The sequence below is a fragment of the Macrotis lagotis genome, chromosome 1 (genome assembly GCF_037893015.1).
Source record: "Macrotis lagotis isolate mMagLag1 chromosome 1, bilby.v1.9.chrom.fasta, whole genome shotgun sequence".
NCBI lineage: Eukaryota > Metazoa > Chordata > Mammalia > Peramelemorphia > Peramelidae > Macrotis > Macrotis lagotis.
The window spans coordinates 782,842,234-782,867,328 of NC_133658.1; the positions used below are offsets into that span (position 1 = coordinate 782,842,234).

A 25,095-nucleotide genomic window follows, 5' to 3' on the forward strand; every position below is an offset into this window, starting at 1 on the left:
ATCTGTAAAATAAGCCAGAGAAAGAAATAGTGAACTACCCCAGTATCTCTTCTAAGGAAACTCCAAATGGGGTCACAAATAGTCCATCACAACTAAAATGACTGATCAACAACCAAAATATTTATGTAGCACTGTCAGATTCACAAAACACTTTACATATATGATCACATTTATTCCTCAAAAAAGAAAACCCCTCTGAGGTAGGTACTGTTATTATTCCCAGTTTACAGATGAGGAAACTGACTGAAAAAATTAAGGTACTTGTCCAGGAAAACACAACTAGAAAGTATCTGTGGCATGATTTGAACTCAATTCTACCTGGCTACAAATCTATCCTGACTCTATCCATTATACCACCTAGCTTCCTATTTAATGTATTGATAGAGAGTTATTGCATGTTTAAGATAATTATTAATTATTTGGAGGTTCCTGTAAATATTGAGTATATACTAATGATTAATCAACTAATCTCCAAAGATAAATTTTTAAATCAAAAATGAAATATTTTCTAAAAGCTTTACAGGATTGTAAGCCATATGAATTAATTTTCTTAATAGTTTCAAATTAATAAATGTGTTATTAATAGGAGAGTCCTGGTGTATGCCACATATTCTAATCATAGTATAAAGAAAACAAAAGAACCTTACAGCTGGAGACCGCTGATAAATGTCCCAAACAAGCCCACCATTCCTAGAAACTCTACTCGGCTCAGCTTTTTCACAATATACTCTTCACATACATTAGAAATGGCATAGAGAGAAGCTCCAACAAGAACTAAGACATCACCAATCAACACATCACTCCCTGCATGAGAAGGGGAGAAAAAAAAAAATTAATTCACAAGAGAATATGTTTAACTCCCTTGGATAAGGGTCAGAAGAGTGGTGTGGAAAGGGGAATAAGGGTGAATTAGTTGCTTGTTGTTGATGACCATGAAGGTCTAAGTTGCAGAGAAGGTGCTGACCTTCACTGACAAAGAATTCCCCTTTTTGAATTAAATCAGTAAAATCACAATTTTGTTCCTTATCCCTAGACATGACCATGAACAACAAGCAATTAGCCCACCTTTACTCGAGGGTCACATAACCAGTACACATCAGATGCAGGTCTTAAATCCAGGTTTTCTTGCTTTTAAAGTCATTCTCTTTCCCCTATGCCATGCTGCCTGTCCATCACCGCTCTGACTACTATACGGAAAAGAAAAGATACCTTAAGTTTTTAAAGGTTGAAAAAATCTAAGGAATGTAAGACTGAACTTGAAGGATGATACTATCTATGGAGATGTGGCTATGAATTTTTATATATTCCTTTCTGATTCAGACTTTCTTTAGTCTCCAAGATGAGGTTCAACTTAGAATACCCAGGAAAGTCAGATTTTTGAAGAATAATGGGATAGATCAATCAGTTTCAAAAAAAAACACAGAAAAGGAAAGTGTTTTCTCAGTTTTTACTCCAAGAGGATGTTAACGGGGGTTTTGCCAAAGCAAAATGCCCACTCTGACTTTCTTTCATTTTTCACCTTAATTTTGAGACAATGGGCAGTTTATTTGCAATTAAATAGAGGTTATCTAGGGAATATTTATTATTTTTGTTTAAAAATTTTTTAGTTCCTTTATTTTTAATTTATGGAATAAATCAAGCATTTCTGAACATAGTATGATAAAAAAGAGATTACACATGAAATGGCAAATAATGTACAACTTGTAATTCCTATATAATAAATTTATAATGTAAATTTCTTTTTTTATAATACCTTTTAAAATAAAAAATTCATAGGAAACTCATAGTGGGCCATGATATTCAGGAAATTACTTCAAATTTTGCAGCCTCAAGAAGAGGAAAGCTAATACAAATAAATGATGGAAAATGGTTGCTCTTTCCCAAATCAGAAAATACTTGGCAAGGAAAATCTATAATATCAAAAAAAATTAGAGGAACTATCCATAGGCATCCAAAGACAAAAAACTGAGGCACAGAGAGATGAAGAGGCCTGTCCAAGATCTCAGATTGGATCTGAGTCATGGCATGCCTATGGCATGAGTAATGCCATGACTATTTTTCAGATCTTTTGATTCCCAGACCAAGACTTTTTCCACAACACCACTCTACTGACCATATTCCTTTGTTATTAAATTAAGGAAATTATGTACTTTTCTCAACATCTTCTAAAAACAGATTTACAACATAAACTAGGAGAAAAATCAACTTGAAAAACCAATTTTAAAGTTACCTAGCAAGTCTATCTGATGTCTTTGTATGCCTTAATTATCATTATTTTAAAGTTAAATTGTCTCCAAAAGTGTCTCTAAGGCTATTGCTGAGCAAGAAAATCTTACCTGAATTATTATCTCTTCCAGCTAGTATGTCGGCACCAACCATTGTTCCTACTCCCAAAAGACAGACGGCCACAGCAATAAAATGGATCACTCTGTATCTTGCATGAAGAACAAACCACGAAAGGGCCATCAGAATTGGAATCCCAAAGCAGTCCAAAAGCTGTTTACATGGAGATGAATAATCTGTTTTTAAACTAGCCTGGATTAGAACTAGGAGAGTGATGAAAAGGATCAGATGCAAGAATGGCCAACCCCAGTCCATGAGTTTACCCAACCCAACAGTATCCGCAATCGCTAATGGTCCCATTGACTCTCCCTCATTCTACTCTGGCTCTGAGGAGGCCAATGATCAGAACAACATCAAAGCTGGTGAGAGGTAGTAAAGTAAGTGGACAGAGCTCTGGGTCTGGAGTCAGGAAGACTTTGCTTCAAACCCAGCTTCAGGTGATAAAAAAGATCAGGCAAGTCATTTAACTTCTATTTGACTCAGTTTCCTCAACTGAAAATGGGGATAAGAACTACCTGCCAAGATTACTGTGAAGATCAATTAGAAAATATTTAAAAAACATTTCACCTGCTAATAAACTATCTGTGTGATCTTGATCAAGTCAACCTCTGTTTGCCTCAATTTTCTCAACTGCAAAATGAAGATAAGAATAGCACCTATCAGGATTGTTATGAGGATCAAATGAAATAATATTTGTAAAGGCATTGGCTCTATACAAATGCCTATTCCCTTCCCCTTGCCATTTTGCAAGCCTTTTCTATTCCTCAAGAAAAACAACTAAGCAATGCCAAGTGAAAGCATACATGAATAAGTTAAAATATCACCAGAACAGTTGATTTTCTGAGGAAAGAAGGGACGGGGAATTTCAAGTCACTGGTAATTTAAGTGACTTGCTCATGATTAGATAACTTATTAGTGACATGATCGCAGTTTCTGAGGCAAAATTCTTATCTAGGTCTCCTGGCAATAAATCATAGAATCATAGATATAAAGTTGAAAAGTCATCCTCTCCAATTTAGAAGAGAAAACTGAGACTCAGGGAAGTTAAGTATTTGTCTAAGGTCACAGAGGTAATAAACACCAGAGATGGGATTTAAAATCAGGTCATTTGGGGGCAGCTAGGTGGCACAGTGGATAGAGCACCGGCCCTGGGATCAGGAGGAACTGAGTTCAAATCCAACCTCAGACACTTAATAATTACCTAGTTGTGTGATCTTGGGCAAGTCACTTAACCCCACTGCCTTGCCAAAAACCAAAAAAATAAAAATAAAACTAGGCTATTTTACCCTAGAACCAATGCTCTTTTTTTTGGGGGGGGGGGGGAAGGGAGAAGTCAATAAAGATACATGGATAAGACAGAGTAAACTTTAATTTTTTTTCTATTCCAAACTTAAAAATTAATTAAAGTGAGCACTTCTACATAAACCACAGAATAAAAAAGAAAGCAATGTATATGGAATTGCAAATCTCTATTACACAGAGTTTGCTTTTACTAATTATATAATAAATACAACATGCTACTTTCAAAATTGTCTTCTTTATGATTCTTTCCTGGCTTCCGTTCAGTTCTCTTCTTTGCTTTTACAAAAAACTTGTTTCAATGACACTTTATTCTTTTGGAGAGTTCACAATGCACATTGTAACCCTACCCTTCCCCATCTCCAATCTCTACCCTATTATTGAGAATAAAGAAAACCAAAACCTTTGAAGTATACACACACACACACACACACACACACACACACACACATATATAATCAAGAAAAACAAATTCACTCACATTCATACTCATGTTTTAAAATATGTCTTATTCTGCACCCTGATTTTATCACTTCTCAGTCAGAAAGGGTAGCTTCATCATCAGTACTCTGAAATCATGGTTGATTATTGCAATAATCAAAGTATTTAAGTCTTTCAAAGTTATTTTTGTAATATAGATAATTACTTTATGAATTATTCCCCTTCTGTTCAATTCATTGTAAACCAGTTCATACAGATCTTTTTATATTACTCTGCAACTATTCCTTCTATTATTTTTAGGTGGGTTTTTTTTTGGCAAGGCAATGGGGTTAAGTGGCTTGCCCAAGGCCACACAGCTAGGTAATTATTAAGTGTCTGAGGCCGGATTTGAACTCAGGTACTACTAACTCCAGGGCCAGTGCTCTATCCACTGTGCTACCTAGCCTCCCCTTCTATTATTTTTTAAAATAAAATAACATTCAACTTTAGTAATATACCATAATTTGTTCAGTCATTCCCTAATTGATGGATATCTTAATAGAGAAAGCTACTATGAATACGGTTTTGCAAAGGGCTATTTTCCATTTTCTTTGATTTCTAGAGTTTAGGCATAGTAGTGGCATCACAGTTTCAAATTGCTTTCCTGAATGGCTAGACCAAGTCATCATTCCATATTGACTGAATCAATAATGCATTAGTGTGCCTACCTTCCCACAACCCTTCCAACAATATCAATTCCATTTTTGTAATCTTTGTCAATCTGGTATACATGAATTAGAAACATGGCTATTTTAATTTGCATCTCTCTAATTATTAGTAATTTGGACCATTCTTTTACTGACAAGGAATCTTCCCCTCTCCCATTTCCCAATAAGTTAAATAATTAAGGCATTCTGGCTGATATTGAAGGGAGTTAGCTCTTTCACTGCTTCCAATTAAGCAATTCGGACCCAACCCAGTGGAAAGGTCAATGTAGCTTTAATAATGATAATGTGCAATGTGACCTAGTGCTGATTTATAAGAGCTTCATTTTATGTGTACTTTTACTTTTTTTTTGTAAACAAAAATTCATTTTATTTTTGCAATTACATGCTTTGGTAATTTTTCAACATTCATCTATTTGCAAATTTATAAATTACATATTTTTCAATCACCCTCCCTTCCCTGCCTCCTCCTCTTAATGATGAACAGTCACCGTCACAACGAAAGTTGTATATGTATATTTCTGTTTAACATATTTACATATTAGTCATTTTGTATAAGAGGAATTAGGACTAAAGGAAAGGAAAGAAAACCATGATAGGAAGGAAAAAAATGTTTAAAAAAGGGAACATGGCATATATTCAGATTCTGTGGTTTTGTTTTTTTAATTTTTTTTTCTTTTAAATGTAAATGACATTGTCCATAACAGGTCTCCCAGAGTTGTCCTTGTTCTCTGAACTTCTGAGAGGAGCAGCTGTACTTTTACTTTCAAATCCTGGGGCTTAGATATGCACTTATTTATGTACTTTCACACCTAGTTGTATGAAAATCTATGCTTATATTCTTCTGTCTGTAAATACCAAGTCTCTGGCATAATAATAATATTACTAGAAAAATTGCTAATTATGAAGTCAGAATTTCGAAACAGCAATTTCTTTCCTTCCTTCAAACAACTGGTGGTTTCCTTTCTCCATCCTATTCTCCGACTGCACTAAGAAAAGATACTAAATTCAATTAATTCTAAGTACCTTAAGGGACAAGGGCTAGGTTTTATATTTCTTCTGTATTCAATAATTCATTCAGCACCTGCTATGTACAAAACATTGTGCTAGACACTAGGAGAGATAAAAAGTTTCCCTAAGGCAATGTCCCTGCCTTACTGAATTAATAATCCGATTAGTTCCAAGTTCTCTGAATTCTGAAAAATCCCAGACATTATTGAGCTCAATAAATACTCTTGATTTGTTGTTGAGATCCTTTGAGTAACTTTATTCTGTTCTACTAACAGAAATAACCCAAGCTTGTTCTTTTCAAATAGATTTTATTGATTTTTTTATTTTTATATTTCCTCAATTTCCCTCTGTGTTCCTCTCTGTCCTTCTTCCCAGAAAGTCAACCTTTATAACCAAGAATTTATTTGAAAAGAGAGAAATTCAACAAAACCAATTTAGTAAATAGGAAAAAAAATGACATTATTTGTACAGTTGCACAGCCATGGGTCCCAAACTCTTCAAATGAGTCAGAAAAGATTTCTCTGATATTTCTTCTTTGGGGCCAAGCTTGTTTACAATTTGTGATTTTTATTTTAGGGTTTTTTTTGCAGTAGTTTCATTCCACTTGGACTCTTATATACTCATTGTATATATTTTTTCTAGTGTCTCAACTTCACTGGAGATCCATTCTCAAGTATTATCATGTTTCTCTATATTGAGGTGCTCATCATTTCTTAGAGCATAACAGCTTTCCTTTACATTCAAATATCACAATTTGCTTTGCCACTGTAAGCTATTCTTTTTTTTATTGTTTTAAGGTTTTTTTTCTTAAATTAAAGATTTTATTTATTTTGAGTTTTACAATTTTCCCCTAATCTTACTTCCCTCCCCCCACCCCCCCACAGAAAGCAATTTGTCAGTCTTTACATTGTTTCCATGTTGTACATTGATCCAAATTGAGTGTGATGAGAGAGAAATAATATCCTTAAAGAAGAAACATAAAGTATAAGAGATAACAAGATCAGACAATAAGATAGCAGGCTTTTTTTTCTAAATTAAAGGGAATAGTCCTTGAACTTTGTTCAAATTCCACAGTTCTTTATCTGGATACAGATGGTATTCTCCATTGCAGACAGCCCCAAATTGTCCCTGATTGTTGCACTGATGAAATAAGTGTGTCCATCAAGGGGTAAGCTATTCTTAAAGAGGAAAATTTTCTTCCCAGATATACGGGTACAATTGTCAATGCTAAATAAGTTGTTTGTTTCCTTATGCACTATCCATAGAATAAGATTTATATGTGATTTTTAAAACTTGTGAATCTTTCAGACAGATACACAAGAGTTATTAAGTCATTTGACTACAGATGGGTCACAAGTACCTTTCTTTAGTATCTCTGTACCATCACAGAATCACAAGGAGCTTCTATGGGCTTCTAGTGTAATTATAATCGAAAGAAATCCCTCTAATAATTTATCCCATCCAACCTTTACTCAAAGACCTTCAGTGCAGAGGAATTAAAAATTGTGGCAATTCCACTTTGGGGCAGTCAATTGTTAGGAGGTTTTTCCTGATATCAAGCCTACCTCTTCCTCTTCATGGTTTTCATCCACCTGGATTCAAGCCCCTGTGACTGAACAGAATAAATCTTACTGCTCTCCCATATGACAGTACCTCAAATGTTTGAAAACAACCATCATGTCTCCCCTTACTGTTCTCTCCAGAATAATCATCCCCAGTTCCTTCAACTAATTCTCAGTTAACATAGATTTGAGGCTCTCATCTCTCTGGTTGTCTTCTTCTGGACACTCAAGCATATTTATGTCCTTCAGACTTACTTGAACAGTTCCATTAGAACAGTAGTTATCAAACCTTTTGGTGTCAATCTTAAAAATTATTGAGGACTCCAAAAGTTTTCTTTCTATGGGTTATAGCCATAGAAATTTGCTGGAATTAGTTAGAAATTCATGTTATTATGAAAAGTTTTGACCTGGAGAACCATCTCAAAGGGTCTTAGGGACCTTCACAAGTACTCAGTTCACAGCTTGAGAACTGCTGCACTAGGCTACAAAAGCTCTCCAATCAGCAAGTTATTGAATGTAGTGGTGAATGAGCTACTGTTTGTAATTAGTGTAAGAATACTCTCCTACCTATTCATCTTGTCTTTTCCCATTAAAAAAAAAAAAACCTGAACGAAACAAGAAAACTCTTGGCAACATAAGGAGTCAAATGATATAGGGAAGGAGCACAATCTCCATGATCCAAGGCCCCCATACCTATCAACATTGGTTCCCACCTGATCGGCACAAGTTCTAGAAAGATGAAGGTAGCAATACTTCCCTGGACCACATTGGAGTTTGATAGGGTTTTGTTTTGTTTTTGTTTTAAATACTCTGCTTTAGAAGAGGTATTGATAAACTCAAAGGAAGACAGAGGAAGACACGGAAACTTACAACTATACTAGTAAAGTGGCAATAAATCATGCCTTTGAGGGGATGGTTAAAAGAACTTGGAGATGTTCAGCATGAATAAGAGAAGACTTTGGAGAAAATATAATAACTGCTTTTTGAAAATATGAGTAATTGATTATCAAACTGCTTGCCGTCTCAAGGAGTGGGTGGCCAGGGTGGAGTGGGTGGAGGCCAGGAAGAAAAGAATTTAGAAATTAAAATTTTTTTTAAATTACTGTGAAAACTTTTTACATTTAATTGGGAATTATTTGATGAAATAATGTTTTAATGTTAAAGACTATATTATAAGGCTATAATATAAAAAAGGAATGGATGGAAATTATAAGGAAGACATGTTTTGCCTCAACATCAAGAAAAAATTTCCTACCAATAAATATGTAAAAAAATGATGGGACAGTATTAGGTTTCTCTTCACTGGTAGTTTTCAAGCAAAGGCTCTCCAATAATCCCTTATTGGTTGTGTCCTTACAGGGACCTCTTTTAGATATGGATTAAACTAGATGCCCAAAGACAGAAGTCTATTTGAAAAGATCTTCAAGAAGAGGCTGAATGGTCACCTATAAAAATATGTTGAAGATAAGATCCATGATCTGTGATTCTGTGATTCTAGATAGAACAGTCTCTTCACTATTCTCCAACAGGTTGTGCTTACTCTCTAGTCTAAGGCTTTTCCCTGCTTATGAATGTTTGGGTTGTAAATGCAGTAATGAAGTCTAGTGTTAACAGTTTTGTCACCGATTAGCTTGAGCACATTTTCACTAATTCCTGGAAACAGTGCTGTTTCTCTACTTGGAGTCAGGAAGAGTTCAAAACTTTCTCTGACTCTTACTACCTATGTAACACTGGATAAGTCTCTTAAGCTCTCTGTCTCAGTTTCCTTATATATAAAATGGGAATGATAATACTCCTACAACACAGGGTTGCTATGAAGATCAAATGAGATTTGTTATTGTTGTCCAGTTATTTTTCAGTCATGTCTGACTCTTTATAACCATATTTGGGGTTTTCTTCCCAAAGATACTCCAGCTCATTTTACAGCTAAAGAATCTGAAGAAAATATGGCTAAGTGACTTACCCAGAGTCTTTGGTTGGTTCTTGTCCTTCATTATTGAAGAAGACCAAAATGACACCACTATGTTTGAGACAAATTACAATGTGTCCAACTCTGACTGATCAGACCAATACAAGCTTGGAATTTGCTACCACAGATTGGGCACAGGTTCCATGTGAACCTCTCGGGTGGGTATTCTAAACTTACAGATGTCACATTTCCTCTGAGCTGCTTCAATTATGCCTTCCTCATAGAGTGCAGCACTCTCAGTGATGAGGATATACCATGCTGGGTAGTCCTATGCCTGCTTCTCCCATGCTGTGAAATCTATTCTAAAGTTCTTCAATGAGACCTTCAGGTTGTCTCAGTATTGCTTCTTCTGACCTCCTTGTGAGTGCTTGCCCTGCATGAGTTCTCCATAAAATAATTTTTTTGGCAAGTGTACATCTTCCATTTTAACATGTCCAGTCAATTGTAGTTGCACTCTCTGTAGTAATGTTGAAATGCTAGGCAGTTTAGCTCAAGAAAGGACTTCAGTGTCTGGTATCTTCTCCTGCCAGGTAATCTTCAGAATCTTCCTAAGACAATTTAAATGGAAGCAATTCAGTTTCCTGACATGATGCTGGTAAACTGTCCAGTTTCACAGACATATAGCAATAAAGTTGGTTCTGTAGACCTTCAGTTTGGTAGTCAGTCTAATACCTCTTCTCTCCTATACTTTCTTTCAGAGCCTTCCAAATACTGAGCTAGCTCTGGCAATCCATGTGTCAACCTCATTGTCAGTGTGAGCCTCCTTGGAAAAGACACCACTAAGGTAAGTTAACTTGTCCACAATACTCAAAACTTCTTCATTTGCCATAATCGATGGTTTCACATATGGATGATATGGTGATGGCTGATGGAGCACCTGGGTTTTCTTGGTTTGAAGCTTAGAGAGATGCAGGACTCTTGGTTCAGTAAGAAGGCAGATGAAATTCAATTTTATGCAGGCAGTAACAAACCTGGATCAAAGACATATGGTGCATCTCAATGACAGTGCTGATGTATCCACATTGATTAACAAGAGGGGCATGATCCTAGAGGTTTGCACTGATCACTTCCATAATGTTCTTAACAGACTACCATCAATCAATGCAGAAGCCATTTATTGTTTACTTCAAGTTAAAGTCAATCATAGTTGAAGTTCCAGTTGAAAAAGAGGTTTTGAATGCCATTAGGTTCCTTTCAAGTGGTAAAGCACCTGGTGCTGATCCTATTCCAGCTGAGATCTACAAGTGGAGGGGAGGGGGGGGGGAAGGGGGGAGTCCACTACTCATCCAAAAACTGAGTGAAATTATCCAGGTTATATGGCATGAAGAGGTTATCCTCCAAAAATTCAAGGATTCAAGAATTCACTGTCCATCTCTATATAGGTAAAGGGAATAGATTGTCCTGAAACAATCACAGAGGTATTTCTCTTTTAGTCATTGCTGTTAAGATTCTTGCCAGAGTCCTTCTCAATAGACTGATATGTCACCTGGAAGTTGGTCACCTCCCTGAAAGCCAGTGTGGCTTCAGAAAGGGTCATGGAACAGTTGATATTGTGTTTGCTGTCTGACAACTCCAAGGAAAATGCCAGGACCAGAACAGAGGACTATATACAATATTTGTAGTTCTAAACAAGGCCTTTGATACCATCGATCATGAGGGCTTATGGAAAATTATGTCAAAATTTTGCCCAAAGAAGTTCATCGATATTGTACATCAGTTCCATGACAACTTGCACGCCCGGATTCTGAATAGTGGACAATGCTCTCAAGATTTCCTGGTCACCAATAGAATGAAACAAGGATGCATCCTTGTTCCCATACTTTTTTCAGCATGATGTTTTCAGTCATCCTTTCAATGCCTTCAATGAGGATGAATATGGCCTCAAGGTCAGCTACCACACTGATGGCAAATTCTTCAGTTTCAAAAGGCTACAAGCCAAGACCAAAGTGGAGGTCATGATTTTGTATTTACAGATGACCATGCACTCAATGCAGCCTCTCAAGCTGAGATGAAACAAAGTATGTCTAGAGTCTAAGGCCAGATCTGATCTCAGGAACAGGACTCCAGATTCAACCTTTTACCCGATGCGCCTTCAAATGATATAATATATGTAAAATATGCAAATATTAAAACAACACATAAATGTTAACTATAATTATTTTTGATATAGTGGCATACAACTTTAGCTCTTTTTTTCTTTCTAAAATTAGCTTTCCCTAGTCACTTCAGTCCTTATTGCAAACCTTCTTCAGTGACTTTTCATAGTAATAAGTAGGAAGGGAATAAGCATTATATACACTACTTTGTACCAAACACTCTTTAAACAAATACAGCTGTTCAATGATCAAAGACAACCCTGAGGGGCATGATATGGAAAATGGCATCCACATTCAGGAAAAAAAAAACCCCATAATAAAACTATGGAGTCTGAATGCTCTCAATATTCACTTTTTAAAATTTCTTTTATATTTTTTCTTTTTTTCCTCATGGTTTTTCCTCCTTTGTTCTAATTCCTCTTTGACAACATGACTTATATGTAAATATATTAAATAGAAATGTCATGTACAACTTATACCAGATTGTTCACTGCCGTGGGGAGTGAGGAAGGGAGAATGATAGAAAAATGTGGAACTCATAAACTTGCAAATGGATGAATATTGAACATTACTCTTCTATGTAACTGGAGACAAAAATTAAAAATTTTAAAAATTACTCTTTTGGGGCAGCTAGGTGGCGCAGTGGATAGAGTACCAGCCCTGGAGTCAGGAGTACCTGAGTTCAAATCTGACCTCAGACCCTTAATAATTACCTAGCTGTGTGGCCTTGGGCAAACCACTTAATCCCATTTGCCTTGCAAAAAAAAAAGAAAAAGAAAAAAGAAAAAATTACTCTTTCATGTGTGACTGCTTCATTTTCTGGGAGACTTCTGATATTGGAAGCACTCAAATTCCAAAGCAGGTCCTTTTCTAAAATGTCATTTCTAAATTAGTTGTTTGAAACTTGGAAGGCTTTTGGTCATAGAAGTAATGTTATAAATGACAGGAAGTGGGCTTCCCAGATTGAACCATGGAAGCCTATTTGGCTTGGGGAAAGGATTAATCTTGGAATGCAAGAAACTCAGATGATCTTTTTCCATCTAGGTTCTCAAATATATTTCCTTTATTGCTAAATCTCTATCTGGTCTGCTGTGTAGGATCTATAAGATCTTTTCACTTTCTATATGTTGTGTCTAAGCATTCCATAAAACAGCTGTTCTCATCACCACAGCATTCCTCACTAGTCAAATGTTTATGAATGTTTGGGTTGTAGGTGCAATAATGAGCTCTAGTATTAACAGCTTTGTCACTGATTTGCTTGAGCACGTTTTCACTAATTCCTAGAAACATTATTCATGATAGCATATGCTCCATGAAAAACTGACAGCATTCACCTACATAGAGGGTTTGTTCAGTTTTTTGCGTCTTTCCCCTCAGTGAGCAGGCTCCAACCCAGTCTTGTCATGACACTAAATGTAATGATTCAAATACAAAATTCAAAATGAAGGAGATTCATCTTACCTGGACACTCGTGAGGGTAGTATACTGGTAAGCTTTGACTATCATGTAATTTGCCTCCACATCAGCCAGACCCAAGAAGATGTACTTCCACCATTTTCCTTTCAGGATTTGCAAAAGGTTTTCGTTGCCTCATCAGAGAAAGATTTGGAAAATATATATTACTCATAAATAAAATGTTACTTCTTTAGTTAATAGTGTCAAATAAAAACTTTCTTCTTTTGTTATGGTTCTTGAATGCATCCCCTTTACATTTTTACTCTAATTCAAATCCTTATTAATATCTTACCTCTCAACTAGACTATTGCAATAGCCTCCTAACTTCCCTCAAAACATCTAGGATGGGAGCGGCTAGGTGGCACAGTGGATAAAGCACTGACCCTGGAGTCAGGAGAACCTGGGTTCAAATCCAGTCTCAGACACTTAATAATTACCTAGCTGTGTGGCCTTGGGCAAACTACTTAACCCCATTTGCCTTGCAAAAACCTAAAAAAAAAATCTAGGATGTTATAGGGGTCTTAACCTGTGTCCATGAATTTGTTAACTGGGGTTCAATATAATTGGTTTCCTTTGGAATTTTGAATTTTTTTATTTTATGCATTTAAAAACTTTCTTCTGAGAGAAAAGATCATTAGGCATCACCAGCTTGCCCAAAGGGTTGATGACATAAAAAAAGTTAAGAATCTCTGCTTTATTTTTTTTAAGTTGTTTTTTTTTTTGCAAGGCAATGGGGTTAAGTGGCTTGCCCAAGGCCACACAGCTAGTTAATTATTAAGTGTCTGAGGCCAGATTTGAACTCAGGTACTCCTGACTACAGGGCCAGTGCTCTATCCACTGCGCCACCTAGCCGCCCAGAATCTCTGCTTTAGATCAAAACCCTGAACCTCAGAACCTTTCCCCTATACTACTGAAATAAAGTTCCTACCTACTCCCACACAGCCAGTGCCTTTTGCCTGATGCCCATCCTACAGACTACTACCATGGCAAACTTTGTAGGGCATATTTAGTTCATGTTATCTCCCTTATCAAAAATTTTAATGGTTCCCCATATTCTGAAGAAACTTCTCAGCATGGTACTTAAGGTCCTCTACAATTTATCCCAGCCTGCCTTTCTAGCCTTTTTTTTCCTCTCTCTTTCATGCATCTCCATTCACATTGATCCTTTTACCCTAAAGTTCCCTTGCCTCTCATCTCTACATATCATTTGAAATACTACTTATTGGAAAGAACTTCAGCCTCCCAAAGGCAGCCCCAGGGTGCTGGGAGCCACAGCTCACAGCAGCGGGGGAGTCTCCTGAGCTGCACCCCGGGGAGCACCGGACACAAAGTGGGGGAACAGTGGGGGACCTCTATCAGAGTGAGCACGTGGAGCCCAGCCCTCAGGGCACACATCTAGCAGCCACTGCATTCCAGATCCAGAAACAGAAGCAGGCTGAGCCAGTAAGCAGGAGCCCCCAGGGCATGAGCCCACTGAGCTGAGGGAGGGGAGTGAAGAGAGACTGCAGAGCTCTGTCCTCTGCCTCTGGAACTGGACTCTGGGGCTCTAACCACATTCAGATCCTGATCGCACTCTAGGCCCCCCCATAGAACAGCAGCCCCCCCCCCACCTCAGCCCCGTGGCAGAGGGAGGTGCTTATGGTCATTCACAGACCAGGAGGGAGGACAGAGCCTCACACACTGAGACCCTTGTGGGAGTGTCCCAAAAGCTCAGGAAGCACCCCCCAAACCAGGCCCAGGCTGGGAAAATGAGCAAGCAAAGAAATAAGAGGAAGACCATTGAGAAATATTTTGCAAATGAGCCCAAGAAGGATCAAAATACTCAGTCAGATGAGGAAGCACAAGCTCCTGCATCTAAAGACTCCAAGCAAAACAGAAATTGGGCTCAGGCTATGACAGAGCTCAAAAAAGACTTTGAAAATCAAATGAGGGAGTTGGAAGAAAAACTGGGAAAAGAAAGGAGAGAGATGCAGGAAAAACATGAAAATGAAGTCGGCAGCTTAGTCAAGGAAATCCAAAAAAATGCTGAAGAAAATAGCATGCTAAAAACCAGCTTAGGTCAAAAGGATAAAACAGTTCAAAAAAGTTATTGAGGAGAAGAATGCTTTAAAAAGCAAAATTGGCCAGATGGAAAAAGAGATAAGAAAACTCTGAGGAGAACAAATTCTTCAGACAAAGAATAGAATTCAGGGAGATTGATGAATTTACCAGAAATCAGGAATCAATACTTCAAAACCAAAAAAATGAAAAATTAGAAGAAAATGTGAAATATTTCATTGAAAAAACAACTGATATGGAAAACAGACTTAGGAAAGATAATTTTAAAATTATTGGAATACCTGAAAGTCATGATCAGGAAAAGAGTCTTGACATCATTTTCAAAGAATTACTACAGGAAAATTGCCCTGATATTCTAGAAGCAGAGGGCAAAATAGAAATGGAGAGAATCCACCAATCCCCCCGAGAAAGAGATCCCCCAAAACCAACCCCTAGGAATATTATAGCCAAGTTCTAGAACTCCCAAGTCAAAGAGAAAATATTACAAGCAGCCAGAAGGACACAGTTCAAATATCATGGAGCTGCAGTCAGGATCACACAGGACTTAGCAGCAACTACATTGGAAGCTCGTAGGGCTTGGAATACAATATACCGGAAGCAAAAGAGCTTAGAATGCAGACAAGAATGAACTACCCAGCAAGGCTGAATGTCCTCTTCCAGGGAAAAAGATGGACTTTCAATGAACCAGGGGAATTTCAAAGGTCCCTTTTGGAATGTCCAGAGCTGAACAGAAGGTTTGATCTTCAGATACAAGACTCGGGTGAAGCATGGAGATTGGAGGAGAGGGGAGAAATATGAGGGACTTAATGAGGATGAACTGCATGTATTCCTGCATAGAAAAATGACACTGATAAAACTCATATGAACCTTCTCAGTTAATAGTGCAGGTAGAGGGAGCTTTTATAGTTGAAGCACAGGGAAAGCTGAATTCGAAGATAAAATATGGTGTAAAAATGGAGTCAATAGAAAAAAAGGGAAATGTAATGGGAGAAAGAAAAAGGAGAGGGGGGATAGGCCAAGATATTTCATATAATAAGATTTTTTTTTATTACAATGAGCTATTGCAATGATATGGAAGTGGGGAGGCAAGGGGGAATGAGGGGACCTTTGCTCTCATCAGAGGTGGCTAGGAGAGGAAACAGCATATATACTCAATGGGGTATAGACATCTGGAGTAAGAAGGGGGGGGGAGCAGGGGGAAGAGGTCGGGATGTGAATAAAGGAGGACAGGATGGACCATGGTGGGAGAGTGGTCAGATATAATACATTTTCTTTTTTACTTCTTGCAAGGGGCTGGGATTGGAAGGCCTGTCCAGGACCATAGGGCCAGGTGGATTCTGGGCCTAAGGGGTGGTATGGGGGCTCAGGGCTTCTTGGCCCCAGGACCAGGGATCTGTCTTCTGTGCCACTCAGCGACCCTACAGCAGAGTCAGAATGAAAGGAGAGAGAAAATATAGTACATGGTAGTGGAGAAATAAGAAAGGAGGGAGTTGCGATCAGCAATGGCAACGATGGAAAAATATGGAAGTAACTTTTGTGATGGACTTACCGTAAAGAATATGATCCACCCATGACAGAGTTGTTGGTGTTGGAACAAAGACTGAAGCACATTTTTTACTATTATTATTTGAGGGAGGGTGCAGGGCAAATGGGGCTGGGTGGCCTGCCTGGGGCCACATAGCAGGGTGATCTTTGGGTATCTGAGGCCAGATTTGGACCCAGGTGCTCCTGGCTCAGGGGCCAATGCTCTGTCTGCCACCCAGCCACCCTTACTATGATTACTATTCTATTTTATTTTATTTTGGGTCTTTTTTCTCTTCTTTTTGGTTTTTGCAGGGCAGTGGGGATTGGATGGCTTGCATATCACACAGCTGAATGATTGTTGGGTCTATGGGGCTGGATGTGGGCTTGGGTGCTTGTGGCTCCAGGGCTGGTGCTTCGTCCATTGCACCACCTGGCCATACCTACAATTATTACTATTATTTTTTTTTAATTTTAATTTTTTTCTCTCCCCTTTACTTTATCGCCCAAGCAAGTCTATATTCATGGGGGGAGGGGTATTTTGTTTACTCTTAAACAAGAATATTTTATTAATGTAAAAAAAACCATTTGTACAAAATGAGAATTAAAAAATAAAAAATGAAATACTACCTATTATTCAAAATGCAATCAAATGATTCATGGAAGCTTCCCTGATCTCACAGAAAGAATTCCTTTCTCCTCCATATTTTTAACAACTAGAAAATTCAAGGCATATTCAAGAAATGGAGAAAAGAAAAAGTTTGACTGAAGTATATAGTATTTGAAGGTGAGTTGTAGCATTTGTAACTGAAAAAGTAGCTGGGGTTAAATTGTAGATAGCCTGGATTGTCCATTAAAAGAGTTTTTAGACTTGAGGTGATGGGTTTAGACTTTAAATGATTTTAGGTGACTTTAGCCATTAGAAGGATTTCATTGGGCAAGGAAAGAGGGGCAGCAAAAAAAGTAGTCAAGGACATTGTAATCAAAAAGAGGGCCTATTTTTACATACCTGGTCGAAATGCCAACATTGTCGTGTAAATAAAAAACAGTAAACAGTAGTTGATGAAACTTTGAAGCATTGGAGTATTCACTTTATACTTGTCTGCCAAATACTGACTGGTAATAGCTGTCCCACAGATACATAAAGATAGCATCTGGCCTAGAGCAATTGTTTTCAAGATGTTCCTAGAAATGAAAAAATAAAACAATATTAATCTGCAACAAACTAACAGTTTAAGAAAAATATTCTATTTTAAGCACAAAAATGTCTCATTTTTCTAAGTATGAATACATATATACATGTATAGATAATATATAATATGCAGCTATCATTGAGCTACTGATTCTGTATTTCTCAAATTTCTGCCTTCTGCCCCCTTTGCCCTTCTCCAAACCATATATTTCCCAAACCTTTGATTGTCCACTTTTAATGATTTTTCTATGGCACATTGTAATTTTTTAAAATAAAATATATAATCTTGATCAAAACCATCTTTATCAAATTCCTAAAAAGAATAATTTGTATTTATATGGAACATTCAAGTTTGCAAAGTACCATACATGCATATAATGAATATGCTGTACACATTCAATATCACATTATATTTTCTCAGTAACCCTATGATGGTCATTATGAGTACCTTAGTCCTTTTATTGATGCAGAAAATGAAACTCAGATTAAGTATTTGTTTACAAATTGTGTAATTATTGAGTGCCAGTAATAGGACCTGAAACACAAATCATCCTAAGTCCCACACTCTTCAACTTTGGTTTCCATCTTTGTATCAGGTTCCCTTTCATGTATACAATGCTCCCAACTGGACTACTCATTGTTCCTTGAACTTATCCTGCCTCTCCCACATTCTTTAAAGTTTAAACTCATATCTGCCCTCATTTCAAAAATACATATTACCAAATCCCACACTCCAATCTCTGCCTGTTCAAATCCTTTCATCCAAGGCTCAGATCAAATGCTATCTCCCTCAGCAATCTGTCTCTTTTCCTGTTTCCCCTCCTCTAGCAACACACACACACACACACACACACACACACACACACACACACACACACACAGAAACACACAGCAATTGGAGGTAATCTATCTTCAGGTATCTTAAAGTATCTTATACCTACCTGTCCTATGCACATATTCCCTCTCATATTTTCATTATTCGCCTAGGCATTTTAAATAGAAAATAATCTCCTTGAATGTAAAATTCCAAAAAAGTAGTCCAAAGACCTATTAAGATTTCCAAAGTGATCCATGATACAAGATGGGTTAAGAATCCCTGGTCTATCTAATCTTGGTGAGGGTGAAATCAGGAATCTGAGCTACATTGGGTTAAGGTCATTGAGTGTCTGTACTAGATCCAACACTTGGTTAATCAGTGAGAATGGTGAATTACCAGGCTGCTTCAAGAGGGAAAAACTGACCTAGGTTGTGAATAGAGCAGGTCAAAAATGATTAATCAGCAGTGGGTTATGAGTGGCCACGAGAGAAAACATTCAAAATGGAAAGGAAATGCTAAGTATTAGATTAGAGGTAATTGAAAAAAAGATGTTATTTTTTCCCATTCAAGTTCACAGACCCCAGATAAATAGATCCATAGATGGGTTTTTTTTTTTGGGGGGGGGGCTGTGCATATGTGTGGAATATATTTCAAAAGCAAGTATTTAAACAGGCTTCGACAGGAATAATCTATAAAGTTTGCTGTCATTTAGTTTCCAAAGAGAAGTGGGTTTTTTTTAGGTTTTTGTAAGGCAAATGGGGTTAAGTGGCTTGCCCAAGGCCACACAGCTAGGTAATTATTAAGCGTCTGAAACTGGATTTGAACCCAGGTACTCCTGACTCCAGGGCCAGTGCTCTATCCACTGCGCCACCTAGCCGCCCCGAAAGAGAGTTTTTATGAAGCTATTTCCCCTATGGTGTTTGAATGTGGTACTGATAAAAACCTAAATATTAAAAGGTCCAGGGGAAGCCTTTCAAAGGTACAGTAGCTAACTAATAGAGAGATATTTTTTAAAAGAACATGAACAAAAATCATACCATACCAAAAGGTATGAATGGGTTGAAATATGTACTATCAAAGTTAATAACTTTTACAACCTATGCTACTGGTCAAAGTCTAAATTCTCAATATGTAACTGAGAGTTATGAGTTTGGAATTTTTCTCTCTCTCCTATTATTAAATGTTTTAACAATCACAGGAAAATAGATGATTAGAATTTGGGAAATAGCTTGTTATCTTTGTGAGAATCATATAGGTTTCTAGCATTTCTTAAATATTAAGTCAGGTATGAAATAGCCATCTTCTCTAATACAAGGTAGCAAAGTAAGGATGGCATATTTGTGAGCAAGGGTGTAACGGGATTTACTTGACACCAGAAGTTTTAATGATTCCCTTGTTTCTTTTTAAAGTATAAATATTCTTTTTGTTTAGGGTTGTCATCTCAGGTGGCTGCCAATTTATAGGTTTCTTGATGAATCCTGGAGAATAACTCTTTGCCTTGCCTAATCTTTATTGTTTATTTGCAAAATACTATATTTTAATTAACAGTACTAATCAAGTGATTATCCACACTGCTGAGGTCTCAGCTCTAATCAAGTACTATACCTGCAAACTAGGTAAGCAGCTTTCAGTTAAACAAGAGTGTTGAAGTCAAGGCACCATGATCCAAGTAATGGTATTGAAAGACTTCAATCCAGGAGTATACTGGTAAATGTTTAACAACTGACTCTTTTGTTTATAATATATATACATTCGTATATATATATATATATATATATATATATATATATATATACACATATATATATGTATATATATGTGTGTGTGTGTGTGTGTGTCTGTATGTGCATGGATAGGCAGATATATATCTATAATATACACATATACACATATATGGATACAACATATTTTTAAGTTTAATTATCATTATTAACATTTACACCATTACTTTCTTAAGTCTGGATAATGAGCAAAACATCTTTGTAGCTTTTATTGGTTTCTGAGGTGTAAATGCTCACACTGAAAATTTAACAAATGACTTTTTTGTGAGCTGGCTCCAGCATATATATTAAAGTATAGGATTTTGATCAAGGAGAAACCTTAAGATCATCTAACTCCCAATTTTTACATATGAGAAAACAAATTTTTCCTATAAAATAGAATTCTCTATGAAATTCACAAGAATAGAGCGATGATTAATGAGGATGTATATAATTATGTATATAGTTATGTTTGCAGCTAAATATGTGTGTATAGAAAATACCTGGAATTCAGAATTTTGAGACTTTTGGGAGCAAGTCTTTCCACATTGGAGAAAATAATGATTCAGAGACAGAGTTGGTAGCAGAACTTTAAAAGAAGGACATTTTTCCTTCCTGCTTTGACAGAAGACTTATGTGGTCCTAGAGTCTTTTCAAGACAACCTCTGACTCCCCAGACTACTTTTCTAGTTCCACCTGTGCCCCAGGGACTTTATCACACTAGAAATGGTTACATATTTTCCATCTCTTCCTCCTATTGGTGAGACCCTCCACCTATATTCACATCTAAAACTGCTCAGTTCCTGACTCTCTGGATTAACTTTCCACTTTGGCCCCAAGTGAGCATCTGCTTCCCTTTCCCCCACCCCCTCCCTTTTTTATCCTGTCAACCCCTATTATACAAAGTCATTGAGGGCAGGGAATTTCTTTCTTTTCTCTATATTTGTATTCTCAGCATTTAGTTTAGTGCCTACAGATAGTATGTACTTAATAAATGCTCTATCCAGTTATCTATTTATCTATCTCATTCTTTAAGCAGAATCCCATGGAGAAAGGGAACAGGCATTGGAAGATAGAAGTATAGGTTGAAAGTCAGCTTCTCAACTTCTCAGCAGGTGCTTCTTTTCCAGCTTGCCTTCCTAGAGATCTTAGAGAACTTCTCCCTAGGGAAAACTCTTGGTTGATCTGATATATCTCACTCCAATTCTCCCTCTCTCATTCATTCTGTGTATTTTCATTATATTTAATACATATAACTTCTCTATTCTCTGTTTACTATCTGCTTGATCATCACTATTTGAGATAATAAAATGTATCACTTGAATTTGGAGGAAGGGACCATCCTGCAGATATAAGCTAAGGTACCTCTCACCCTTTATGTGATAGAGTCAAGGAAAGAGGCTTTAAACTAAAAAACAAATAAACAAAACAAAACAAAACAAAAAACACTTTTCCCAAGAGCCGTAATATCTAGCAGAGCAGAAAGAAATTATTCTGGGGGCGGCAAGGTGGCAGAGTGGATAAAGCACCAGCCTTGGAGTCAGGAGTACCTGGGTTCAAATCCGGTCTCAGACACTTAATAATTACCTAGCTGTGTGGCCTTGGGCAAGCCACTTAACCCCATTTGCCTTGCAAAAAAAAAAAACCCTTAAAAAAAATCATTCTAGTGTAATATCATTCTCTATCAGAGAATACATGGCTAACCTGTTGCCTTTTCTCCTGCTCCCATTCAGGAAGCAATATCAATAAGTATCCTTTGGAAAAGGAAGTCAAAACTACAAAAAAAAACTATTATGCCTTCCCATGAACTACTTTTAGAAAAGCCAGGGCTGTGCATATACATAACCTAAATGGACAACATATTTTAAATAGTATGTGTATACATGTATAGGTATATATAGCTTATATTATATATGCATTTATAGCACTTTTATCAATATATTTATATATATTTTACAGATAGAACATATAGATAGGTAACTTACACTATACAATATTTTAAAATGTCAGCAAAGTATAATATTCAATTAATTTCATTTGAACCTCACCACAATCACATGGTATTATTATCTCCATTTTTACAAATGAGGAAACTAAACTTTATGGGGACTTAGGATCATAGATTTGGAGTTAAAAAGGACCTTAGAGGTTACCTAGTCCAAACTCCACTTGTAACATATGAATAAAGAGGATCAAAGATATTAAATGATTTTCCCAAGGTTACACAGGGAAAAAAGTAATAGAAGTTGGACCAACACTTGACTCCCCAGACTCCACAGCCATTGTGGGATCACAGACTTAGGAAATGACTGATTTCAGAACTCAAACCCAAGTGTTGTAGATACCAAGTCCAGTGCTCTATCTGCTATGCTGTATAGATAAAGAATTTAAAATGAGTGATCATTAAAAGTAAAGGGTGGGGGTGGGGGCCAAGATGGCAACAGGAGAGGACCTTCTCTCAGTTGCTCTGGAGCAAAACTTATAAACTAAGTACTCTAACTACATTTTCAGGAGACAGAACCCACAGAGGGATCCAATGTGGTAATTCTCCAATCCAAGGTAACCTGGAAAAGAGCAGAGAGGCTCAGCTCCACAGATCGGAGGGGTGGCCCACCAGAAGGGTGGCCAGCCAGAGCAAAGGAACTTCAGCTTCCCGGAGACAGCCTCAGGGCTCTGGGAGCCATGGCTCACAGCCGTGGACAGTTTCCTGATCTACATCCCAGGGAGCATCAAGCACAACTTGGGGGAACAGCAGGGGACCTCTGCCAGAGCAAGCAAGTGAAGCCCAGCCCTCAGGGCACACAGCTAACAGCTTGGCCAGGGCAGCCCAGAGCCAGGAACCAGAAGCAGAGACAATAAGCAGGAGCCGCCAGGGCATGAGCGTGCTGAGCCTAGGGAGGAGTAGAGAGAGAGACTGGCGAGCTCTGTCCTCTATCCCTGGAACAGGACTCTGGGGTTCTGACCACATTCAGATCCTGATTGCAGTCTAGGCCCCCCATACAACAGCAGGCCCCCCCCCACCTCAGCCCCATGGCAGAGTGGAGTGCTTATAGTAATTCACAGACCAGGAGGAAGGACAGAGCCTCACACACTGAGATCCTTGTGGGGGTGTCACAAAAGCTCAGGAAGCACCCCAAAACCAGGCTCAGATTGAGTAAACAGAGAAAAAAGAGGAACACCATTGAGAAATACTTTGCCTGTGATCCCAAGAAAGATCAAAACACTCAATCTGAAGATGAGGAGGTACAAGCTCCTGCATCTAAAGGCTCCAAGAAAAATAGAAATTGGGCTCAGGCTATGACAGAACTCAAAAAAGACTGAAAATCAAGTGAGGGGGATAGAGGAAAAATTGGGAAAAGAAATGAGAAAGATGAAGGAAAAACATGAAAATGAAGTCAGCAGCATAGTCAAGGAGACCCAAAAAAAAAGTACTGAAGAAAATAACATGTTACAAACCAGCATAGGTCAAATGGATAAAACAGTTCAAAAAGTTATTGAGGAGAAGAATGCTTTAAAAAGCAGAATTGGCCAGATGGAAAAGGAGATAAGAAAGCTCTCTGAGGAAAACATCCTTCAGACAAAGAATAGAACTCAGGGAGACTGCTAATTTTACGAGAAATCAGGACTCAATACTTCAAAACCAAAAGAATGAAAAATTAGAAGAAAATGTGAAACTTCTCATTGAAAAAACAACTGATATGAAAAACAGATTTAGGAAAGATAATTTAAAAATTATTGGAATACCTGAAAGTCATGACCAGGAAAAGAGCCTTGAGATCATTTTCAAAGAATTATTACAGGAAAATTGCCCTGATATCCTAGAAGCAGAGGGCAAAATAGAAATGGAGAGAATCCACTAATCTCCCCAAGAAAGAGATCCAGAAAAAAAACAGCCCCCAGGAATATTATAGCCAAGTTCCAGAACTCGCAAGTCAAAGAGAAAATATTACAAGCAGCCAGAAGGACACAACTCAAATATCATGGAGCTACAATCAGGATCACACAGGACTTAGCAGCAACTACATTAAAAGCTCAGAATATAATATTCCAGAAGGCAAAAGAGCTTAGAATGCAACCAAGAATCAACTACCCAGCAAAACTGAACGTCCTCTTCCAGGGAAAAAGTTGGACTTTCAATGAACCAGGGGAATTTCAAATGTTCCTGTTGGAATAGAAAGAGCTGAACAGAAGGTTTGATCTTCAAATAGAGGACTCAGGCGAAGCATAGAGAGTGGAGGAGATGAGGAAAATATGAGGGATTTAATGATGATGAATTACATGTATTCTTGTATAGAAAAATGATACTGATAATACTCATATGAACCCTCTCATTTAATAGAGCAGGTAGAAGGAGCTTTTATAGATGAATCAGGAGAAAACTGAATTTGAAGATATATTGTGGTATAAAAATGGAGTCAATAGATAAAAGGGAAATGTAATGGGAGAAAGAAAAAGGAGAAGAGGAATAGGTTAAGATATTTCATATGGTAAGGGGTGGTATGTTGGCTCAGGGCCTCTTGGCCCCAGGGCTGGGGATCTGTCTGCTACACCACTCAACAACCCTACAGCAGAGACAGAGTGAAAGGAGAGAGAGAAAATATAGTTCATGGTAGTAGAGAAGTATGAATGGAGGGCATTGCGATCAGCAATGGCAATGGTGGAGAAATATGGATGCAACTTTTGTGATGGACTTATCCTAAGGAATGTGATACACTGCCACGGAGCTGGTGGTGTTGGAACACATACTGAAGCACATTTTTTTATTATTATTATTTTCTGGGGGGTGTTGCAGGGCAAATGGGATTGGGTGGCCTGCCTGGGGCTGCACAACTGGGTGATTGTTGGGTGTCTGAGGCTGGATTTGGAC

General features: G+C 37.6%; 1 protein-coding gene across 1 annotated transcript in view; it reads right to left on the minus strand.

Annotated features, from left to right (window-relative positions):
- SLC35F2 (solute carrier family 35 member F2) overlaps positions 1 to 25,095 on the minus strand; it is a 68,077-nt gene that overhangs the window by 16,095 nt on the left and 26,887 nt on the right. Inside the window, exons 2-5 of the mRNA XM_074216611.1 lie at positions 17,469 to 17,644; positions 12,887 to 13,014; positions 2,337 to 2,496; positions 648 to 804 (exon numbers count right to left, since the gene is read on the minus strand). Of these exons, the coding sequence (XP_074072712.1) occupies positions 648 to 804; positions 2,337 to 2,496; positions 12,887 to 13,014; positions 17,469 to 17,644 (621 nt within the window). The remainder of the gene's footprint in view (positions 1 to 647; positions 805 to 2,336; positions 2,497 to 12,886; positions 13,015 to 17,468; positions 17,645 to 25,095) is intronic.